The sequence below is a fragment of the Amphiura filiformis genome, chromosome 9 (genome assembly GCF_039555335.1).
Source record: "Amphiura filiformis chromosome 9, Afil_fr2py, whole genome shotgun sequence".
In the NCBI taxonomy this organism is placed as follows: domain Eukaryota; kingdom Metazoa; phylum Echinodermata; class Ophiuroidea; order Amphilepidida; family Amphiuridae; genus Amphiura; species Amphiura filiformis.
In genome coordinates this window covers 13,745,051-13,766,685 of record NC_092636.1, presented here as the reverse complement: position 1 = coordinate 13,766,685, position 21,635 = coordinate 13,745,051, and the positions used below count along the sequence as shown (strand labels likewise).

General features: G+C 36.7%; 1 protein-coding gene across 1 annotated transcript; it reads left to right on the top strand.

Moving 5' to 3' along the window:
• Positions 1–4,476: 4,476 nt before the first annotated feature.
• LOC140160657 (blastula protease 10-like) lies at positions 4,477–21,046 on the top strand. The gene is made up of 10 exons (XM_072183930.1): positions 4,477–4,679; positions 6,508–6,751; positions 9,820–9,964; positions 11,043–11,112; positions 11,608–11,817; positions 12,963–13,089; positions 16,110–16,226; positions 18,093–18,215; positions 19,778–19,888; positions 20,401–21,046. The coding sequence occupies exons 1-10, from the start codon at positions 4,578–4,580 to the stop codon at positions 20,610–20,612; spliced, it is 1,461 nt and encodes a 486-aa protein (XP_072040031.1). The 5' UTR covers positions 4,477–4,577; the 3' UTR covers positions 20,613–21,046.
• The last annotated feature ends 589 nt before the right edge of the window (positions 21,047–21,635 follow it).

Sequence of the window (21,635 nt, the reverse complement as noted above, 5' to 3'; positions counted from 1 at the left end):
TTTTACAAAAAATTGGGTGATTTTAGAAATATTTAGGTGATTTAACAAAACATTTGGCGTTTTTATGCGAGTCTGCGATTTTAGGCGAATTCCCGCGTTTTCCCTTGTGACATGGGGCCTAATATAAATAGTACAAACAGATGCCTTCTTTAATCTTCAATTGCTACGGGTGACGTGAAATCAAGAGCATTATTTGTGAACCATGATATTGCTCGTTCACGTGGAAAATATTGAGGTTTCGTTTAATGCATAAACCATCTTTGGTCTGTTTCTCTCATCTTGTTTATGTTTGTTTTACTCCGTTACCTTCTAATGATGTAAAGCTGTTTAATTATTCATACAATATTAATGTGTGATTAAATATGTGATGGTAAACAACTTATATTTTTATTTAAAGCTCCCTACTGCTTACAGCACCAAACAATTAAATTTACTTTATATGAATATAAATTGTTTGTATTGCTTGCCTGACCGATCCTAATCTTGAAAATCTGGAAAACGTTTTAATGTACAAAAGAATATTGACGATTATTGACAATGCGAAAGGTCTTTAAACAGTTTCGTCATACCAATAAACTATTTTAATACATGAATGAAATGATACAGCACAGCGAAATATATCAAATCTCACCCATTTTGGTGTTTTTATTTTGCAAATACAATTCGACCGTCTATTAGAATATTGACCCTATACCGGGAGTGCCACAAGGCTCTAAAATTGGCCCACTTATTGCAATACGTCAATGTGAAATTTGTTATGAGATGCGAATTGAGTCACACATTGATAAATCAATAAATGTACCAATTTGTACCGCGTATGTGATTGAAGTACTTACTTCGAAGATTTGAAACGTCCAATCCATATAGAAATGGTGGGGACATGCCTGATGATCTGAGCGCGGTGATGATGAAACAAAACATTTAGCCGATTTCGGCAACTACAATGGCTGTAACTACAAATATTTCCTGAAAGATTATGGTCTACAGAACTAGAAAGTCCTTATTCTAACAGTACTATAATTATTCAAAAAATAAGATGCCTGTGATTTTAGCCACAGGTGGTTTTTGAATCGGTAAACATCCTTGGTATTAATATTATTTCAATTACATAGATCGCATGCCAACAATTGCAGGTATGATTTGATTATCTATGAAACTCTATAGGTGAAGTATAAGACATTCATTTTCAAATACATTATTTGATGAATTTTGCATATGTTGGGAATCACATACCAATCTGAGAGATTTGCTATGTAGGTATATCGGTTAGGTTGCTATATGGGAAAGGAAGAAGGTTAATTATACTTTAATCAAAAGTATTGTTGAGAGGAATGTGATGGCAGGGGCCGTATTTGTCCAGTTTTGGCCATCTTAACAGGATTCACAACATGCTCATCTATCAGGGCACAATTATTTAACCCTGCAATACATTTGTACATTCATTGAATGACCTTTGAAAATTTGGGTACAAAAACTCATACTTGAGGTCAAATTGTGCACTATGATTGTTTGATCGAGGTTATAAAACTATGCCATTGGGAAGAGGCCATTGTGGTTCATAGTGTAACTAACAAATGCAGCGACGGTATTCTTCATATTGATATACTTTAATCTCATAGGAATTGAGTCTAGGAAGCCAATAATCACATATTTTTGTAGGTGTCACGGTACTTGAGTTAAGGACCATAATATATAAAAACGAAAGTGTTTGGCGTTTCTCCCTCCCGAGGAAAACCGAGCACATCTAAGCAGAAATGACACCAATTATATCAAGTCTTGGGACCTCCTTTATAGCACTCCATTCGTCTTGTGTGTCAGCTTTATTTGTAAACACCTACCAATAAGCAATTACCCCCTCCTTAATGAATTACCATTATTCCACAATTGTTAATCGTATGCCAAATTTAGAATTTGCATTCGAAGCATAAATTATTGTGTGCATTATGACACCTCTTTTGTTGCAATGGTCCCAATACTGATGCCGCAGCATACATTTAAATGAATGTAACCCAAGATTTGCAAGTTGCAGCAAAATCCTATTGACTTGTATTTAGTATCCATTGAAAGAAATCTGTTCAACTTTCATTAGATTATCCATTTGTTTCATGCTTTTGGAGGCGATCAAAACATGTGATAATCAATAGCAATTGTCATTTTTCACATCAGTGAAATCATTCACGTAATGTCAAATTGAAACATGAAGATTTCAATATTATTTGACCAACAAGGTCCTAAATGTCCTACAATTACAAGTTGTCCTTTCAGTGGTAAAGCTAGATTTAAAATTGCCTGATTGGGAGGTGTAACCCTTGGCCTTACACTTCTTTTGACCTGATTGGTCCCAGAAAACATTGAACTTGTCATGTTGGAATATGGGAATAAGTAAATATGACCACTGAATAATAACATTTTGTTATTGATTATCACATGTTTTGACCGCCTCCAAATTCACAAAACAAGACAAATAATCCAATGAGAGCAAAAAACACTGTCCTTCCATGGATAATGAATACAAAGCAATCGGATTTTCCTGCAAATTTCAAATCGTGGGTTACTTTCATTTCAATGTATGCTGCGGCATCAGTATTGAGACCATTGCAACAACTGCGGTGTCATAATGCGCACAATAAATTCCACTTTGAATGCATATCCCAAATTTGGCGTACGATCAACTATCATGACTATTTTGGAATAATGGTCATTCATCAAGGGGGTAATTACTTCTTGGAAGGTGTTTATAAGTTTAGTATGTCTATAAAGAGAATGCATGGTTGTTTGGTGCCATATAAAACTGAGTCATTTTAAAGAAAGGTTGAACAATGATGGAGCTATTTATCTTAAATCTTGTTTGCATCTTTACAAGGGGTAGACACTTGTATTATGGTATTAGAACATCAGCAAAAAGTCTAATAAATGATAATGGAATATTTTATCGTGAAATTTAAGGTATAACTCATATTATTTAGTTATTTTAAATTAAAAATATATGTAAATAGTGCCCTCAATTTGCACACAAATGTAAACTACCACAAAAAGTCAGAAAAAAGTGAATAATAAGATATACCGTAGAAACGAAAATCTATGTTAGAAATTGCTACAAAATATATGTGTATACAGTTCATTTGTGTGATAGCTGTTGGTATTATTCAGGTCTATAATAATTGAACATATAATGTTTTGTAGAAAAATTAATAAATGATCGCATCAAACAACCGTGGATGATGCAGGCCTTATTAACCGTCCTCTCACCTTGCTTTGTTGTTTTATTGTTGTTGTGATTTGGAAATTGGAAGCTGATTGGTTGTAAGTGGTTACTGGGATCTGAAAACCCAAGATCAAATGTTTTGCCGAATCACCATACATAGTCTGCGGGCATTCTTGCCGCAAAGGTTCATAGTGTAATGCTTTCACTTCGTATCATTTTTAAGTATACGCACACATCTGTTCGAATTCCGCATTAATATAGGTTAATACATAAGTGTGAGTTTTCTTATGTTTCTTGATTGGAAACGGTATGAGCTGTGGAAAGTGTCACATACCTATATTAAAGCCATATTATAACATTTGCTGATACAGAAGAGAACGCCCTAAAACAAATGTTAATTCTGTTTTTTACACGATTGTAATGTACTTTAGTCAATAAAGAAACTCTGTAAAAATCAAGAATTTTAGGTGCTGTAGTTTTGTCAAAATCCGAGAACCGGCGTTTTATTATTACGATGGAAATATTAGTCGAATACGTATGCACAGTGCGTACACGGCGTGCGGGATACACATACACACACACCCGAGGATCGTACCGTATTACAACCGCGGGAGTAACATGCATTTGCGCTAGTAGTAAATTCCAATTGTCTATGCTTTACCTCACTTGTTCGGCTCAAAATTACAAGGGGACATATCTGACAGTAAAAGCTAACATTTTATGGAAAATAAATACTAATCTATTTTTACAGAAATGTTATAATATGGCTTTAATGCCAAACCAAGCTATATACATTTTCGCAAACATTTTGACAGAAATATGCTGGGGATTAGAAATAGAACAGTAGCTTGCATAAATCATAATAAGATCTACGATTTTACTTTGAAAATATTAAATATCTCAAATCTTTGCACAGAGGTGGAAACAATATCAAATTGATCGACATGATTGAATTGAAAAAAATATATACATATGGAAATTAGAATTCTAACAACGATGAGTTTGTTATTTTCAAAATTTGTTCTGTGTTTAATGTTCGTATTTCTGTATCAACAAGTGACAAATCTATGTGATGAAAAACATTCTAACTTAAACCCATGTCAGAGTGAAATGTGGGCGTGGTCGGTTGATTTAATAGTCAATCATCTTCTGACGTCATAAATAAAATGGTTGCTCATTGGTTGACGAAAGTAGTCAAGCTTATAAACACATGGCTCAATCTATCATGTATATATTCAATTGCATGCTGGGATATTCCTGCATATTTATACCAGATCTACCGGATATTTTCCTTTTCATCGGCTACGAGACTACAGCTTTGGTGAAGCCGTTTTAGGAAATATACGGACCTATTGAGGAATATTTATTTAAAATGGAGCCACTTTTGAAGCTTGTTATTTTGTTTTCACTGGTGACAATAGGATTGGCGGTTTCCGTTGACAGGCTAAAAAGGGACAATGACAAGGACGAAAAGGTAACATTTGCATTCTTTTTTGATAATTTCATTGTGTTTCAAAATTACTTAAAAGCGCCGGTTGCCTCTCGATATTCTAGTATGTGAAATAAAAGTTATTCTATTAGTAATTCGAGCTTTTTTTCTTAGCAGAATCCTTTATATCAAAGACAATGCCCAAAGCCCGTGTAACACTTTAATAGCTAGCTCTCAGAATACCTCTCAAAACGCATCCTTTAAAAGCTCTGTGGCTGCGTAGCACCACAATTAGATGAGAATCGTATACAGTGGCGTAAGCGTCACAGGGGCACGGGAACCAACTCTTACGTATGTGTCACCAATCGATTTTAAAATTGTCGAAAAAAGATTTGTGCCCTATGAGGCGGTGGCCCCTCCCTTCGTATAGGATGACACACCCACGTAACATACTGACGTAATATTTTGTTTCACTCTCTCACTTATAAAATGTAGTACAGTTCATGATAACATAATTATTGTATTCATATTTAGCAAAAGTAATAAAACTAGAAATTAAATAAACGTATAGAACTACACAGGAGTGAATGGGTACAAAAATACCCCCACAGTTTGCAAGCCTGTATCCCTTTGAGTTTGTTATAGGTTGATTACAAATAAGCCTATTTTTAATCAAAAATGTCATACATGTAGAAACCATTAAACACCTTAATTAAAAGATGGTACAACCGGGCATACACAGTTGTTTGATGTGATCATTTATTAATGTTTCTAACAAAACATTACGTAATTTTCATTTCTAGACCTTAACCATACCAACAGCTATCACACTAATATACACATTATATAATTTTTAGCTATTTTCAACTTAGATTTCTTTTCTATACCAAATTTGGCATCTTTTTCTGCCTTTTTGTGGGTGGTCAATTTTTATTCTGTATATTTGTGAGTAAATTGAGGGCGCTATACATACATTAAAAATTTAATTTAGTCCAATAATGTGAGTTATTCTTTTCATTTCACAATAAAAAGTAGTTTGATTTAAGATAAATAGCGCCATCAGTGTTAAACTTTGCTTAAAATGAATACAGTTCTATGACATCAAACAACCGTGTATAGACCTTTTTCCCTCTTTCCCATCATGCACTATTCCAGGGGGGTATGAGTGTCGCAAAATACATCATCTTCCCGGGGGAGTGCAGAGTTATGTTCATTACATTCTGGAATACGGACATTTCGGCTGGTGCCTTCATCACAAAAAAGGAATCCCCGATAATGATGATAATGGCGCCACGATCACTAATAACTTTCGGGGGCAAAAAACAACATTTCTATGCCTTATGGACATGGTGTCGTCGCCAAAAAAAGTTTCCTGTTATTGAAACCTAACTTTGTATACATTTTATAGACCTAATGGTTAAAAACTAATGACGGGCCACGCAGTGATATTTTGTCGGCGTCCGTTTCACTTTTTTTTCGGAGATGAAAATAAAACGGTAAGCAAAAATCTCTTACACAGATGTTCTGCATCGCTCCGTAACAGCATCACTCGTATATTCAATAATTGCATAATTAGTAACATCGATGGCCTTTACGATAATCCGCATAGGCCTATATGGAATCAGTATGCCCATATTAAGACAAAATAATTGCAAAGGCCTTTCAAAGACCATCGGATGCACACGATCTATGAGGTTAATGAACTACGTCATACCCCCCTGGAATAGTGCATTGTGGGATAGAGGGAAAAAGGTCTATACCATGTACATAATATCGAGGGTTGGGAACCAGAAAGCCTTAACCCAATCCTGAGTGAGTTAAGGATTTCTGGCTCTGAACCATCGATATAATATATATGGATGTTTTTCTTCAGGAATTCAATCCAGAGTTTGTAGGTGAACCCCCCGAGGAGAGACAACCCCCACATCCATCCCCATATATGCACGCGGACATGTTATTTACTAAAGGACAACAAGAAATCTACACTAAAAACAAGGAAAATGAAGAAAATGATGGTGACAGTGATTCGGACAGAATAGCAAAACGTAGAGGAATGTCAAACTTACTTCATCGGTGGCCGAGGAACATTGTCGTGTATAAGATCAGTCCAAATGCAGGTAGAGGAATATTAGAAAATATATAAATGAATGATATCTAGCTAAAATGTAGGACAAAATCCTAAAGGATTATCTGGGTACCCATGCTAGATCCGGGTGGCGCCAGATTTTTTTTTTTTTTTTGGGGGGGCATGGGGGGGAAGTGAATTTCATAGGGGGCAAAATCACCACATTTTGCGCAAAATTGCAGCCTATGGATATGTTCGTAATTTTGTGTTTTAACTGGGGGAGCAACAGGGGGCAAAGAGTTCTGACTGGGGGAATTTCCCCCTCATGCCCCCTGGCGCCGCCACTGCCTGGAGGTAACCTCTACCGGGACTCGTTTTTTTACGTAAAAATAGATTTTTCGGGACTAGAAGAGGCTACAGTGAGTTTGATACCTCGAAGTAAACAAGGTAGACTTTATAAATCTAATGCTACGTACTACGTAAGTGTATGTAGCTGAATGGGAGGAAAAGCCGACAATCATATGAAAATATGATTATTTATATTGAAGATATACATTAAACTTCTTGTATATCTTCCATACGAAAGGTCAAAATTTTCATATGATGGTCGGCGTTTCCTCTCAGCTAGTATACACTTTAAGTACATATCCCGGGTACATGTCATTAAATTTATAGAGTTTAATGCGAGGACTGCATGTCAAAAATGTAAATTTCTAATAATTCGTCATAAAATTTGCATTATATCGCGACTTTGATATAAAAAAAAATGACATCAGAAGGACATTCCCCGTATTCCGAATGCAATTTAGCGTGTCTGATGTGCTCTCAGGTCCCACAAAAATGGAGCTTCCTTACTTCAGCCAACGCCTTGCAAGCTAAGTTAGAAAAAGGATTTTTGCCGACAATGAACTGTGATGTCTATTGTACACATAAATATTTGGGAGAATTGCACAGGATTTCCATGCCACCGAGCTGTCGTTGGATCTAGTCATGTTTTCTCTTGAATATTATCAATTATTATTTATATCAGGCTTTTGAGCGATACAATAAAACTGTATATTGTACAATATTTTCAAAATACCCGGATGCAATACAATATTTCGTGAATATTGTACGCGTATCGCGTACGCGTCGCGCGTTACCATGGTGACGGCACCAACACGGGTCATGATACAACAGCACAACAATACACTACAGACATCGTAACGGCTCACAGGAGATTTCGTACTGTATAAACAAGTAAAATCACAAACTTAAGGGATCTAGAATGAGCGTTTATTGCGTTTCGACAGTATTTTTTGAGGGACATGAGAGCACCTCAGACCTATCGAATTGCATTCTGAATACGAAGCATGTCTTTCTGATATCAAATAATTTTCATTTTTGAAAATCACAATATAATACAAATTTTATGACAAATTTTATGACAAAAGACCTTTTTTTTTTTTGGTGTTTTGGGAAAAAAATCCATATCTCCAATACGAAAGGTCAAAATTTTCAATTGATCATCGGCTTTTCATCCCACCTACATACACTTTAAGTATAAATCATCAGATTTGTAAAGTTTACTTCGAGTACTGTTAAATATCAAAAATATAAATTTTAATGATTTGCCATAAAATGTGTATTAAATTGCGAATTTCAAAAAATCAAAATTATTTGATATCAGAAGGACATTCTTCGTATTCAGAATTCAATTCGATATGTCTGATGTGCTCTAATGTCCCAAAATAAATACTGTCCAAACGTTCATACCCCAGCCCTTAATTCGCGGCAATTCTGGATGAGGATAACCTTAGGAAATATAATCCACATCTACAAATAAACCTATATATAATTATTCCGAAATTGTCTTTGGAGAGTAAAGAGCAGAAAACAAGAAGGTCAAAAGGTAAGCTTACATTACAATACACATTGGTTAAACCCGATGGCTAGGTGAGCTTAATAAATTTTCATTTTACCGCATAGCAAAAGCCTGATATAAATAATAATAATAATATTGAATGGCTTATTTTCGTGTGATACAAGAATATATTGCACTCGATAGAAAAATATTCTTGTATCACACTCAAAGCCATTCAATATTATATAAATACTACACTCCTCAAAAGAATTAAAGGATCAGTTCAATATAATCAGCATTTTTGAAATCATTGGATATGATGATAAATATTATTGATAATTGTGCTTGATCTTTCATTACATCACTTGTTTCCTAAGCTGCAGACAAAATTCACTCATTACAAATATCCGCCATCACCCACATCATGAGGGGAGGGAAGAAAATGGAGGCCAAAATTTCGATTTTTAAGCCATTTTTCAAACGTCACCACGGTCAAGGTCAACTCACATATTGGGGTGGGTTTGTGTATGTCACGTTTGTGTGGATCTATACGTCACATTAGTGGGTATAAGATGCCCTCAATGTATCCCCGGGGTGGGGAAGTCATTAATGTAACCGTACAAAAGATGACCACCCGGCCCCTCCTCGTTTCTCTGGGGGTAGGGGTCTTAATCGTGACCAATAAATGGTACAGAAGAACAAAACATAATTATATAGAGTATTCATTTATGCATTACGTTGCACTATTAAGGGAGCTCAATTATGACCCCTACCCTCGGATATGTGAGGAGGGGGCGGGAGATCATCACTAATGTGCCGTATTGACCCAACACACATCACATACACAAACCCATCTCAATATGTGACTTGACCTTGACCGTGGTGACGTTTCAAAAATGGCTTCAAAATCGAAATTTTAGCCTCCATTTTCCCCCCTCCCCTCAAGATGCGGGTGATAGCGGATATTTGTAATGAGTGAATTTTGTTTACTACTTAGGGAACAAGTGATGTAATGACAGATCAAGCACAATTATCAATAACATTATCATCATATCCAATGTTTTTAAAAATGCGGATTATATTCAACTGATCCTTTAATTCTATTTTAAATAATTCTGGTCAATATTCAATATAAGCTCCACAATGTCGGGAACAGTTATGGTTTTTAATGTGGTGTCACACTGTCGCTGATCCCCGTTTTTAACTGTTGTGAAGCTAAAATATGATAAACTTGAATGTAAATGACATGTTTTAATGATGAAATTCTTTTCTTTTAGAGAAATACAAGAAAACCATTACAGCCGCAATAAACGAATGGCAAAAATACACATGTTTGATATTCAAGCCTGCAAATAGGAAAGTTGCCAAAAAAGTTGGGCATACCAATTATATTCTCATTGACGGAGTCGATGATTCAATAGGGTAAGTTTAATAGATTATTTTGTAAATTAAATCTAATACTGGGGTTGCGTCCAAAACCATCGGACTTCAACAGGCATCTGATCGATGATGGTGTGATGTCAGAAAGGGGGGGGGGGCGGTGGTCCCTGTAATTCCGGGTCCCATCCGTGTGACAATTGGAAGAGGAGACCCCAATAGCGGGCTCTTCCACTCTGTTTCATATGGATTCCCTTACTCCTCTCTGGAACACTGTCCTTCTTGTCTAGGATAATTGCCTCCTCCGGGTTGAAGAAGTGACGTCACACCTTCATCAATCAGATGCCTGTCGGACAAAGAGCCCCTTTGACCTTGCGCAAAGAATAATTGACATATAATAATAAATAAATAAATTTTGGATTTATAAAGCGCCTTTCTCTAGATCTTAGAGGACTATAAGCGCTGTAATTTCGCTGCAATGGTGAATCATCACAATCAGATCGCATCAACTAGATCGTTATAGACATAGATCGTTCTAGCTAAATCAGGAAGATGTGATGCGTAGTTATCTCAAACATTACCATCAAATTGAATAGATTTATCAAAACAAAGTTTGTAAAGTAGTATACTTATATTTATAATTTAGCAATTGGGTTTCGGGAACATTTTAACAAACTTGTGTTTTTACCTACTGGTATTACAACTCGTGAATTATATAGTGAAAGCGCCTGGGTGACCTAATATCTACTGAACCTTTGACGTTTCACATATGAACGCTAACCCCCCTACAATATTGTCTAGACCTAACATACACACACTTGAATCGTCGCGTGATTTCAGTCGCCCATCCCAATTGTTCACAATCCCTGATTTAGAGAGAGTTTCCCCCGAGAGTTTCATGGATGACCTAATCTACTAAACCTTTAACGTTTCCCCTATGAACTCTAACCCTCATGCAATATGGCGCCTATTGTCTAGACCTAGGATACACAGTACACACGCTTGAGTCGTTACATAATTTCAGTCGCCAATCCTATTATTCAAAATCCCTGGTGCTCGTAGGCTTTAGGTAGGAATTACGTAATATCATCAATAATTGGAATTGTGACGTATCCTTCAACAGGTGTTCATCGTACATAGGTTACATACAAAGAGAAGGACAACTACTCAACTTGACAGATGAATGCACTGCGGTAAGGGGCTATCTGCATTGCCTTGTTTGTACTTATAGGCCCTAGTCATGATTCGCTGTCACTAATGTGACGTCAAAATCAATCATTGCCAGGTCAACTGGTTCACGCTATCTCTTTTCGGAACCACGTTCAAAATGACAACACAAAGTCAATAAGTTGCTCACAGGTCTGCGTAAACTAGTAGTACTAATAAGGCGAATAATCGAATCTTGTTGAAACGGTCTTGACATCTACGTTATATCTCTCTTAAATTTTTAACACTTTTAAATTGCCAATGATGCTTGATGCTTTTCTTCACTCCCTTTGTGGCCGGGGGGGGGGGGGGGGGGGTATGAGCCCTCCTTCGAAAACCATTTCCCATAGGAATATGGGCATCAACTTATAGTTATATCATGTATGAGGGATCAATTTCATCAAATCAAATAGACACTTGAAATCAAGAACCACAATCGAATTTTGTTTTTATTAATATTCTTATTTAATTTTTATTTGCAGAAAGGTCCAGGATCCGCCATACACGAGTTGGGTCATGCTATCGGTTACGTCCATGAACAATCTCGTCCTGATCGTGACCAATATGTCACTGTACATCATGAGAATATCATACCGAACATGGAAAATAACTTCGAAAAGATGAGTTCCGTGGAAGTGTCTACCAATGGTATTCCGTATGACCATGCCTCCATTATGCATTATGGTAGCCATGTAAGTATCAGAGTATGCTTTTCAGTCCATTAAATCATGTCTTCATTCAATAGTCGCCATGCAAGTTCACTTGGACAATTTGTGAAACTACTCGAGACTTATTTTAATTGTCCTAGTATGTACCTTATTTAGTTGGACTACAATGTTTTGCAACATTCTGTGTGCTTTGTAACTTTTGGAAAAGGTGCCTCTATATTAATATGTGTATTGGGGTGTGTAGGGGTGTGTGTGCACTTGTGCCAGCATTCTTTTGGGGTACTGTGTAAGTTGCAGCAATAGCTTGTGGGGTACAACTTCATTGTGGGGTATAAATCATGGATCTCATTAAGAAAAACAAACAAACTTATAGAACCCCATAAGGCCCGAAACGTGTAGAAAAAACGTTCCTCACAAACTATTGGTGGTACGTTTTTGGTACCCCACAAGAATGGTGTGATAAGAAATATACCCCATAAAGAACCACTGGCGTAAAGAATAAAGCCATAAAGAATCCTAGTGTAAGTGGGCGTGTACTTACCACAGATATCTACATTGCGGGTGTATTTTTGCATCAGAACAAAGTAACATTGTGGCCCTGAATGTTATGAGGGTAAATGAGGCCCTCTATACTCTGATCAGCAGGTAATAGGCGGGACTCATAACATCGTGGATTGATATACATGTAGAATGGCGTACACACAGTTGGGCACAGCACATACGCCAACTGCGCTATGCGTGATTGACGCGCGCTTTTATGAATTTACACCAGCGTATTAAAGTTTATTGAAACCGAATAATTCTTGCCTATTACGAGATAATCATAGTTTAAGAGACTACCACTACCCCTCGGAGGCCTAAAAATGCAATTTGAAGGGTATGACGTCCTCTTATTCGCGCAAACGGCATCACGTCATGAGCGCCCTACACGGCCAGGCATTGCCCCTTGCATGAACACCCTACTCACACACGCACTATAATCGATCATACAAGAAACACGCTCAATACGCGATTATTTCCGGTTGCGAATTCGTAGACACTTTCTATTATGAGCTATTATGGATATGCGCATCCCAGGAGATTCCATTGTTGCGTTTTAATGCAGATCCCGCTCGCTCTCATTTGAAGTCACCCATCAATAAACAATTTCTAGTACATTTTTCTTTCAGTACGCTTCGAAAAATGACAAGTCAACAATAGAGGTGCGCCATTTAGAGGATCGAATGAACATGGGTCAGCGTCATGAGCTGAGTCGGTACGATATCAAACACGCCAATGTAATGTATGACTGCCCAGGTAAGGGAACAAAACAAACAAACAAACAAACAAACAAACAAGCAAACAGACAAAAGTAAACGGAAATTACCTGTTTGTGGGTTATAACTTTTACTTATGAAGAATTTTCAACTTTTCAAACCCTTCTGCGCCAATTTTCCCGCAAAGTCATCCGAATTCGGTTTACACAATTGATCAAACTGCAGGAGAAATACTATTCATCGCGGTTGTTTGATGGCATATAAAACGACGTCATTTTTAAGAAAAGGTAAACTCTGATGGCGCTATTTATCTTAAATCGTGTTTTTACAATGGGTAAATACTGATTTAATAGCATTAAAACATCAGAAAAAGAGAAACAAATAGCAATGTAATGTTCTAAAATGTAAGGAATGATTGATAATATTTGGCTAATTAATTTAGAATGTATGTAAAAATAGCGCTCTCAATTTGCACACAAATATACAGTTTATAGAATATTAATTATCACACAAAAGGCAAAAAAGATGAATAAGGAAACGAAAATCTATGTTAAAAATGGCTAAACATCTTCCAAAAAGTAACCACCCCCTTAAATAATGGTCATTATTCACAAACGGTTAATCGTATTCCAAATTTGGGATATACAGTCGAATCAGAATTTATTTTTGCGTATTATGACACCTCATTTGTTACAATGGTCCCAATATTGATCTCGCAGCGTACATTTAAATGAAAGTAACCCAAGATTTGAAAGTTGTCTTGTACCCAGTATCCATGGAAGAAAATGTTTTCGGTACTCATGGGATTATTCTTCTTGTTTCGTGAATTCGGATTAGGTCAAAACGTGTGATAATTAATAAAGAAAGTGTAATTATGCACATCAGTGGTCATTGTTTACTTAATCCCTGTTAATCTCATATTAAAACCTGACTCAGATTAAAACATTACAAGTTCAATGTTTTCTGTGACAAAAAAGGTCACAAGTGGAAGACCAAGGGTTTCATCTGTTATGGAAAATAATGGCCAGTATTTAAAGGGGGAGGGGGGTAGTGACTCTTTGGTACGCCACAGGAAAGTCGTCAAGGCACCTTCATGATAATGATCGCTGTGTCTACGGTCTTGGTACACACGTTTGTATATACAATGGTTGGTAAGTCTCCATCATGCAGTTATTGTTAACTACATATGTGCACACAACACAGGGGCACTCACAATAGGCAATTGAACCCTACTGGTAGCGCTGTGTTGTAACTATAGGGGATGAACTAGTTAGCGTCATATATCAAAAAGTATAAAAGTTATGATTTTAGTACTTGCTCTATGTTTCATTTACTTATTTTTTTTCCAAATATCTGAATTTTCAACCCGGTACAAGCTTTAATAACGGGGGAACATACATTTTTATGAAAAAGAAATCCTGCCATCTATCCAAACTCGCCGTGTTATTCCAATGCACATTTTGCTTCACCGGGCAGCCATGGTTTGGTCGTATTTGGAAGATTGTCATAAAACCGTAATAGGTACAAATTTAGTACTTTCTGTCAATCAAGTATGGCTTATTCTCTACATGTCAATCTTTAAATAATTAGCATAGTCCTTATAATAACGGTGGTCCGCCTTGATGAGTAAATGACAGCAAACAGCTGCAAACCAGTGAAAAATACCCCAAAATTCGGTCAATGGAGCTCCGCTCGTACATGTCAATAGCGTCATTATCGATTGGATTAGTCGTCCGTAGCGGACAATTCGGTCGCTCATTGGATTAATATTATCATGTGGTAATAAATTTGCATTGGACAATAGATTACTATATAATGGTTTAGTACTGCATATATCGGTTTAATCTTCAATAAGCGGGTTTATGGCTGGAAAGGTCACGGTGAATTTGCCGTGAACGTAACTGCACTATGCCCCAATTATATCATGATATGCAGTTCTTCACAATCAGACTGTTTGCACTGGATGTCATATAAAATGTTCCTTTGTTTATCGGGTGTCCTTAGGATGCACCATAGAGTGTTGTCGGGTTTTAAGGTGACGGGGACGCGCCGCGGTGTTTCACGAAAATCCGCTTGAGTTTCTCCGAAGCGATACGGGATAGTAATGTTTCTTGGAGAGGAGCTTCTGCGGTAGTGGTGTAAGTTCTGATTTTCGTGGGGCTTGAGGTGTTTATTCAGTTCTGGTACCTTCAGGTACCTAGCGCTGATTTATGATGGTTACGTTCTTTCAACTTAGCTTCTTTGGGCATGGGAATTCTCTGCGCGTTAAGATAGTATTAATGACCCCTAGTTTGTGCGAATCAGTTTGTGAATCAGCGAAAGGTGCGACTCAAACAGTAAATATCCCGGGTAAATATTGGTCCGAATGATTGTGGTACTTAACTGAGCCATTGCTCTCAGGTGACCAAACAGTCTAAGAATTGAAGTTCATTGTCCTTTACAACTTCTTGCGTAAAACTGATATTATTCTATGCAGCGTTGATGTGTTTGAAGAAGGGGACTTGTTTGATTTTATTTAACTTCACAATAGTATCGTCCACATAACGAAACTAAACCAATGTTTTGGGTGGTGTAACGTTGCAGGATTGGAGGGCTAGCCGCTCAAAACGCTCCTTGTATAATTTGGCGACAGTATATGTGTTAGTACTCGACATAGAACATAAGTGGTTTTAAGAGGAGGCAAACTTATCTCCTGTTGGAGGAACCTTTGCTCAATTCAGGATGATGACTATGCCACAACTTTTCCAGGAAGCTCCAGGACCTGCGACGCAGCGATCAGAAAAATGCCTCGACGATTCTCCTGTGACGTCATACCAACCGTGTGACAGGTCAATAGTTCAGTGCCTGATTTAATAGTCATCGTGATCATGCTCGGATGACACGTGATACCGTAGCTATTAGAAAAGCCAGATGAACAAGTTTATAATTCATTTTAGCATTTTGATTCACGAAATTTATTAACGAAATCAAACTATTCGTTTATGTGGCTTCATCGATATTTTGATTATTATTATTATTGTTGTTGTTGTTGTTGCTATTAATTATTTCTATTTCTACCAGAGGTGAACGAATGTGAGAAACTGGATCCATGTAATAACGGGGGTACATGCGTGGACGAGGAGGGATCGTATAAATGTGAATGCGCGGAAGGATGGCATGGTCAAAATTGTGACTTAGGTAAGAGCTGGGAAAAAACATCGTCTAACAAACATTTGAATATTAAAGTTTGTCTGTTTGTTCATCAGCGTTGAATTAGAGAATAAAGGTATTGGTTTTAGCCACTGGAGTGCATCTATCGTCTCATATAACACGGGCGACATCATTATTTTAAGTAAAACAACGAGGCGAAGCCGAGTTGTTTTACGCCAAAAATAATGATGTCGCCCGTGTTATATGAGACGATAGATGTACGACAGCAGTTAAAAACAATACCTTTATTCTCATTCTTAAACACTTCAATTCAAATAGAAATATCATAAGTATTACAAATTTTAATCAAATTAAATCCTACATTTTACAAGGAACTACCTAGGGCTTAAAATCGATCAGTCCCGTCGTTGCTATGCTCCTCCGATTGGTTCAAATAGCGAGCACGCGTATCGCGTCGATGCACACTCGCTGACCCGTGTGATATCGTGTCATATCACACGGGTAAGAACCAATGAGATTGCAGGAACGTTCTCAAGTGTTTAAGACTTTTTATTATGTTCCTATCAAAAATGTAGATGTTTACTCATATTGTGAAAGTGACGTTTCGCCACTAGACAAGCATTGACTAGTGGCTTCATCAGGCTAGCAATCCGTCATCATCTTCCTAAGGATGTATATACGATTAGCTTACGTAGTTTGGCGTAAACACTAGACTATGCCATAGTCGAATTTTATTTAAAATATGTTATTATTAGACATGATGAACCCATTTCGTTGAACTCAAAATTATACTGATGTTTATTAAAATTAAAGTATTCAATAGTAAAATGGTCATAAAGAGTTAAAAATATCAGATGATTAGTCACAATAAAAGTAATTGAATGCAACATTATCTTGCATAATTATAATGGCTCACTTTAATACTGAACAATTCTGATTTTGGAATCTACCAGTTTATTTATAGCGAACCCCGAAAATCCGACTATGGACTTTGAATTTTAAGCAGAACTTTACCCCGGGACTTTGCTCTCTAAAAACACACTGTCAAGCATACTTGTTTATCAGTCCATTAACCACAAGTACTAAGCATGGTATAGTACAAGACGCGTTAGATGTTTGATGAGAGATTAACTTTCGCATCAACACAAAAGCGCCGCAAATACCACAGATAGTTGTGTACGGTGTAGTTAATGGTACTGGCGCGGGCCCGTAAGATTTAAACCATAGCGAGATATGGGCGACCAATCACAAGGCAGATCCATTTAAAGATGCATTACATCATGGCCAATTTTAGTTAGGCCAGAAATTGGCCTAACCTCTCCATAGAGTCCCGTGTTAAAAATCTTAACCGCAAGGCAAAGTCAGTAGTCCACTTGGGAAGCTAACAAACAGAGGGAGTGCGTTGACTGAAAAGATCAGATACAGATGTGAAAATCTATCAGTTGCACACAAATCAATATAAATCAGAGTTTTATGCTTAAATGTAATAGCCAGAGTATGCAAAATGGGCAAGTGGACTACGGAGAAGTCTACGTAAACACATGAACTCCGGCTTGTAGAAAGGTTATACGAAATTTCTGAGCACATGCAAACTTTCCTTATGATGCAAATGGGATCAAAGGTTTAAAACAATTGAGTAAAGCTAACAAAAACCGTTGCTTTGTCCAAAAACGCGTTTATAGGTAGGAAAACTTAATTACACAGTCGGCTTAGTCGTTTTACTCAGAGCAAAATAAAAATACCCAAGCTCAAAATAATTAAAAACTACCGGCCTGCAAAACTACTTTGTCTCCATTGTCTCCATTGTTTTATTAATGCAAGGAATGTGCTCATTTTGTTTGTACAGTTTGTTTTTAAATTGAAAATTAGTATTGTACTAAATTTTTTTCATAGGATGTGAGGACGACCATAAAGATTGTAATTTCTTTGCGGGTAGTGGTGACTGTGTCGGCGGTGAATACCAAGGGTGGATGTTGATTACTTGTAAGAAGAGCTGCGGAATTTGCCAACCATATGGTAAGATATTTATTTAATATTACAGAGGATCAGTAAAGTAAAATGAATGACAAAAAATCGGTGAGGCCGAAGAATGATTGATTTAACAGTTATCCGACCTATATGTATAAATTGACATGTCATGCACACAAACATTAATACAGTGGTTGTTGGGTGTTATTATTATTATTATTATTATTATTATTATTATTATTATTATTATTATTATTATTATTGTTATTATTATTATTTACTGGGTATTAGTATTATCTTGGTAAAAAGAGTATGGCTTTAATAGTCGTAGCCAGATTATAATAATGTATATTCCCAGCAACTGAACATAAAAGGTTTTTGACATCATCTGAAAAAGGTTGCCAGAAAATACTTAATTAATGATATAAAGGGCATACAAAGCGTATATAAAACATTTCATAACATTAAAAAACGTTTTTGATAACCTACTGTAAATATTCTAACATAATGATATTAAAGTGTTTACAAAATATTTGGCAAAAAAAATGTTTGCAAAAATATTTTACAATAACATTTTGAAAACATTTTAAAAACATTGTTGTAGTGTATTTTCATACAAAACGTTTTAAAACGTTTTCATGACCTTTATATAACCCGACATCTAATGTTATTAAAACGTTTTTAACAAAACCAAAACCCAAAATATAACCTGTTTAAAATGCTTTGAAAACGTTTTTGTGTGGGTTTAAACATTAACCCTGTCTGGGATAACAACCTGACCCACTGTAGACTGCGCTGCATTCCTTTTTTTGTGATAAACAATTCATACGTTTCCATGCATGAAACCATTTAAAATCTATGACGAAACACATCACATCTCCAGTGACTGCCCTGCCCAGAGAATTCCCATGGATATCTGAGCTGTTGAATCAGAACAGGAATGATGAGTTTTCCATGGTCAGGTCAGAGAGCTTAATTTAGGGAATGATAAATTAAACTGGTCTACTACAGTAGACTAGACCCACTGGAATCAAGGGGGCGCGTCACAGCATCTTCTTGTTTGACGTCATCTACACCTGTGACGTCTCAACATCACTAGAAACAGCAAGTCATCAGAGTAAGAACATGCGTTGAAGCGATGAAAGAGCTCCGGTGAGTGAACCGAATTGGAGTAGCGGCAGGGGTGAGGCCGCTTACATCCATAGTAAAGACTTGCAACTAACGGAGTTCCAATATATATTAGAGCCCCGCAGGGCATGAAATCAGGGGTAAATATAACAACTTGTGAAACAAAATACCACAAATCAATGAGTAAATTGTTAATTTAAGTTGTTGTGGAGGGAGAGGCTGGAAATTTAAGGCAAACCACAAAAAGCAATATCCTTTACATATTATTCTTGCACTGAGTGAAGCTGTAAGAGTGAGGGCCAAAAAGCAACTTCCGGTAGCGGGGTTGTAGCAGGACTGTAGCGAGGCGGTAGCGGGGTTCAGTACCGAGCTTTTCTCACACATATACTACCTCATTTTCTGCAGAAGTAAAGAGTGGATGTGTACGTTGTAATCTATATGTTATTTAAAATAGTTGAATGATTGGTTGTCATTTTCTACAGAGTGCAAGGACATTGCCGACAATTGCGAGGACGCTAAATCACAAGGATACTGTGAACATACTTACGTAGACTGGGCAACGGGGAACTGCCAGAAAACATGTGGCTTCTGCAGTAAGTTGATAAATCTTTGTTTGCTGACGACTTTGACAGGATCAAAGGCAACGTGATAAGACAACGCACAAACATAGACAAAGGGGCAGGACATGAGATGAGACAGATAATATGAAATGATCAAATATGGGTGCAAAAGCTGAATAGAAAATAAAAATGAATGGTGAATGAGGAGAGAAAATGATCAAGTGGTTTTTGCTGAAAATTTTTTAACGATGTGTGGCCTATAATTGAATACCAAATTTAAAAAAAATGGTTTGCGTCAGGGCAAAGGCGCGGTGCGATTGGTTGCTGACCTGCGCAGTACGGTATATTTTGTCTGGTTGACAGGACATCATACGCAAGCTAGTCATTTTAATTCTGTCTTCGATTATATAACCTTACATTATCCCAAATATCATTTCTTGTAAAGGACGTTATTTATCATTTATTGATTTATTTATTGCAACTTTATTTTAACCGTTTTTGTAACACCTATAGTATTCAATGAATGAATATTATTCATTTTACAGATTTTTGCAATCCTGCACCGTGTCTGAATGGGGCAGCTTGTGATCAATTTGGCGCTGGGTATAAATGCACATGTACCGAAGGATTCAAGGGTGAACACTGTGAGACTCCAACAGATGAACCCGCTGAAGAAACCCCAGTTGAACCTGAGCCTGAACCTGAAGATGGCATGACTAACTTAGGCAATGGATTCTGCATGATTAAGTGTCCATAAAGTCTTAATAATTACAGATATAACAAATTAGTATGGTTTCCCCTTAAATTTTAGAAAGTCAATTTATTTATATGATAATAATTTCACAATAACCGGTTAATAAATTTTCAGATCTTCTCCCATTTTATAGCGACATCTATTTGAATAATTATTTTGTCAAAATAATCGTTACTTAGAAAATAAGACGAAACGTGACATTTGCCCATATTTCCCACAAATACGGGAAATACCTTCGACTCATTCCAATGATTTCGGCATCTATGGCAACTCTGGCACATGCATCTGACGATGAGGCTACCCAGAGAGGCTATTGTACCATGATGGGCATTGATGGCTCGACGTGACTACGTCTCGCAAATCGTCAGCCTGCTACGCTAAATGCCTAAGTCATTCTTACATGTTTCTCATTTGCAATTTTGATTTTCTGAGTAACAAACCCATAATTCATCAAATTTCCAGCCGCATTCTTCAATAACTTGTGGAATACATCAAAAGAGATGTATTCCACAAGTTAATGAAAAACGCGGCTGGAAATTTGATGAATTATGGGTTTATTACTCAGAAAATTAAAATTGCAAATGAGAAACATGTAAGAATGACTTAGGCATTTAGCTAGCGTAGCAGGCTGACGAAATGATCTTCTTTGGCGTCCAATACGTTACAAAAAGGGGGAAAAGAGTAATTATATATATAGACTGTAGTGGAAGAATACCTAATAAAGAAATAATTCTATGAATAAAATGGTCCAATATATACTTTCATATTTTTCTAGAAGAACTGCTTTATTTCTAAACAAATAGAGTGAAGTTCTGCTCCATAGCTTCTATTTGAGAATATGACCTCCATTTTTATTATGTTTTCACTATGATAAAGCGCTTCAATTGTAATATTAGGCGCTAAACAATGATTATGTGCCCCGGGGAGCGTCAATATTTCGCCCCTATAGCCATAGTAAGGGGGAAAGAAAGAGAAGACATTTTTGACAGATCAAAGGGGGGGGGGATAATCAAATGTTCGCACGTC

Excerpts from the sequence above, each read along its gene's own strand:
- LOC140160657 (XM_072183930.1), top strand. The coding sequence starts at position 4,578 with ATGGAGCCACTTTTGAAGCTTGTTATTTTGTTTTCACTGGTGACAATA. Across the intron at positions 11,113-11,607 it reads TGACAGATGAATGCACTGCG|AAAGGTCCAGGATCCGCCAT; the intron begins GTAAGGGGCTAT and ends TTTTATTTGCAG. Across the intron at positions 19,889-20,400 it reads GAAAACATGTGGCTTCTGCA|ATTTTTGCAATCCTGCACCG; the intron begins GTAAGTTGATAA and ends TTCATTTTACAG.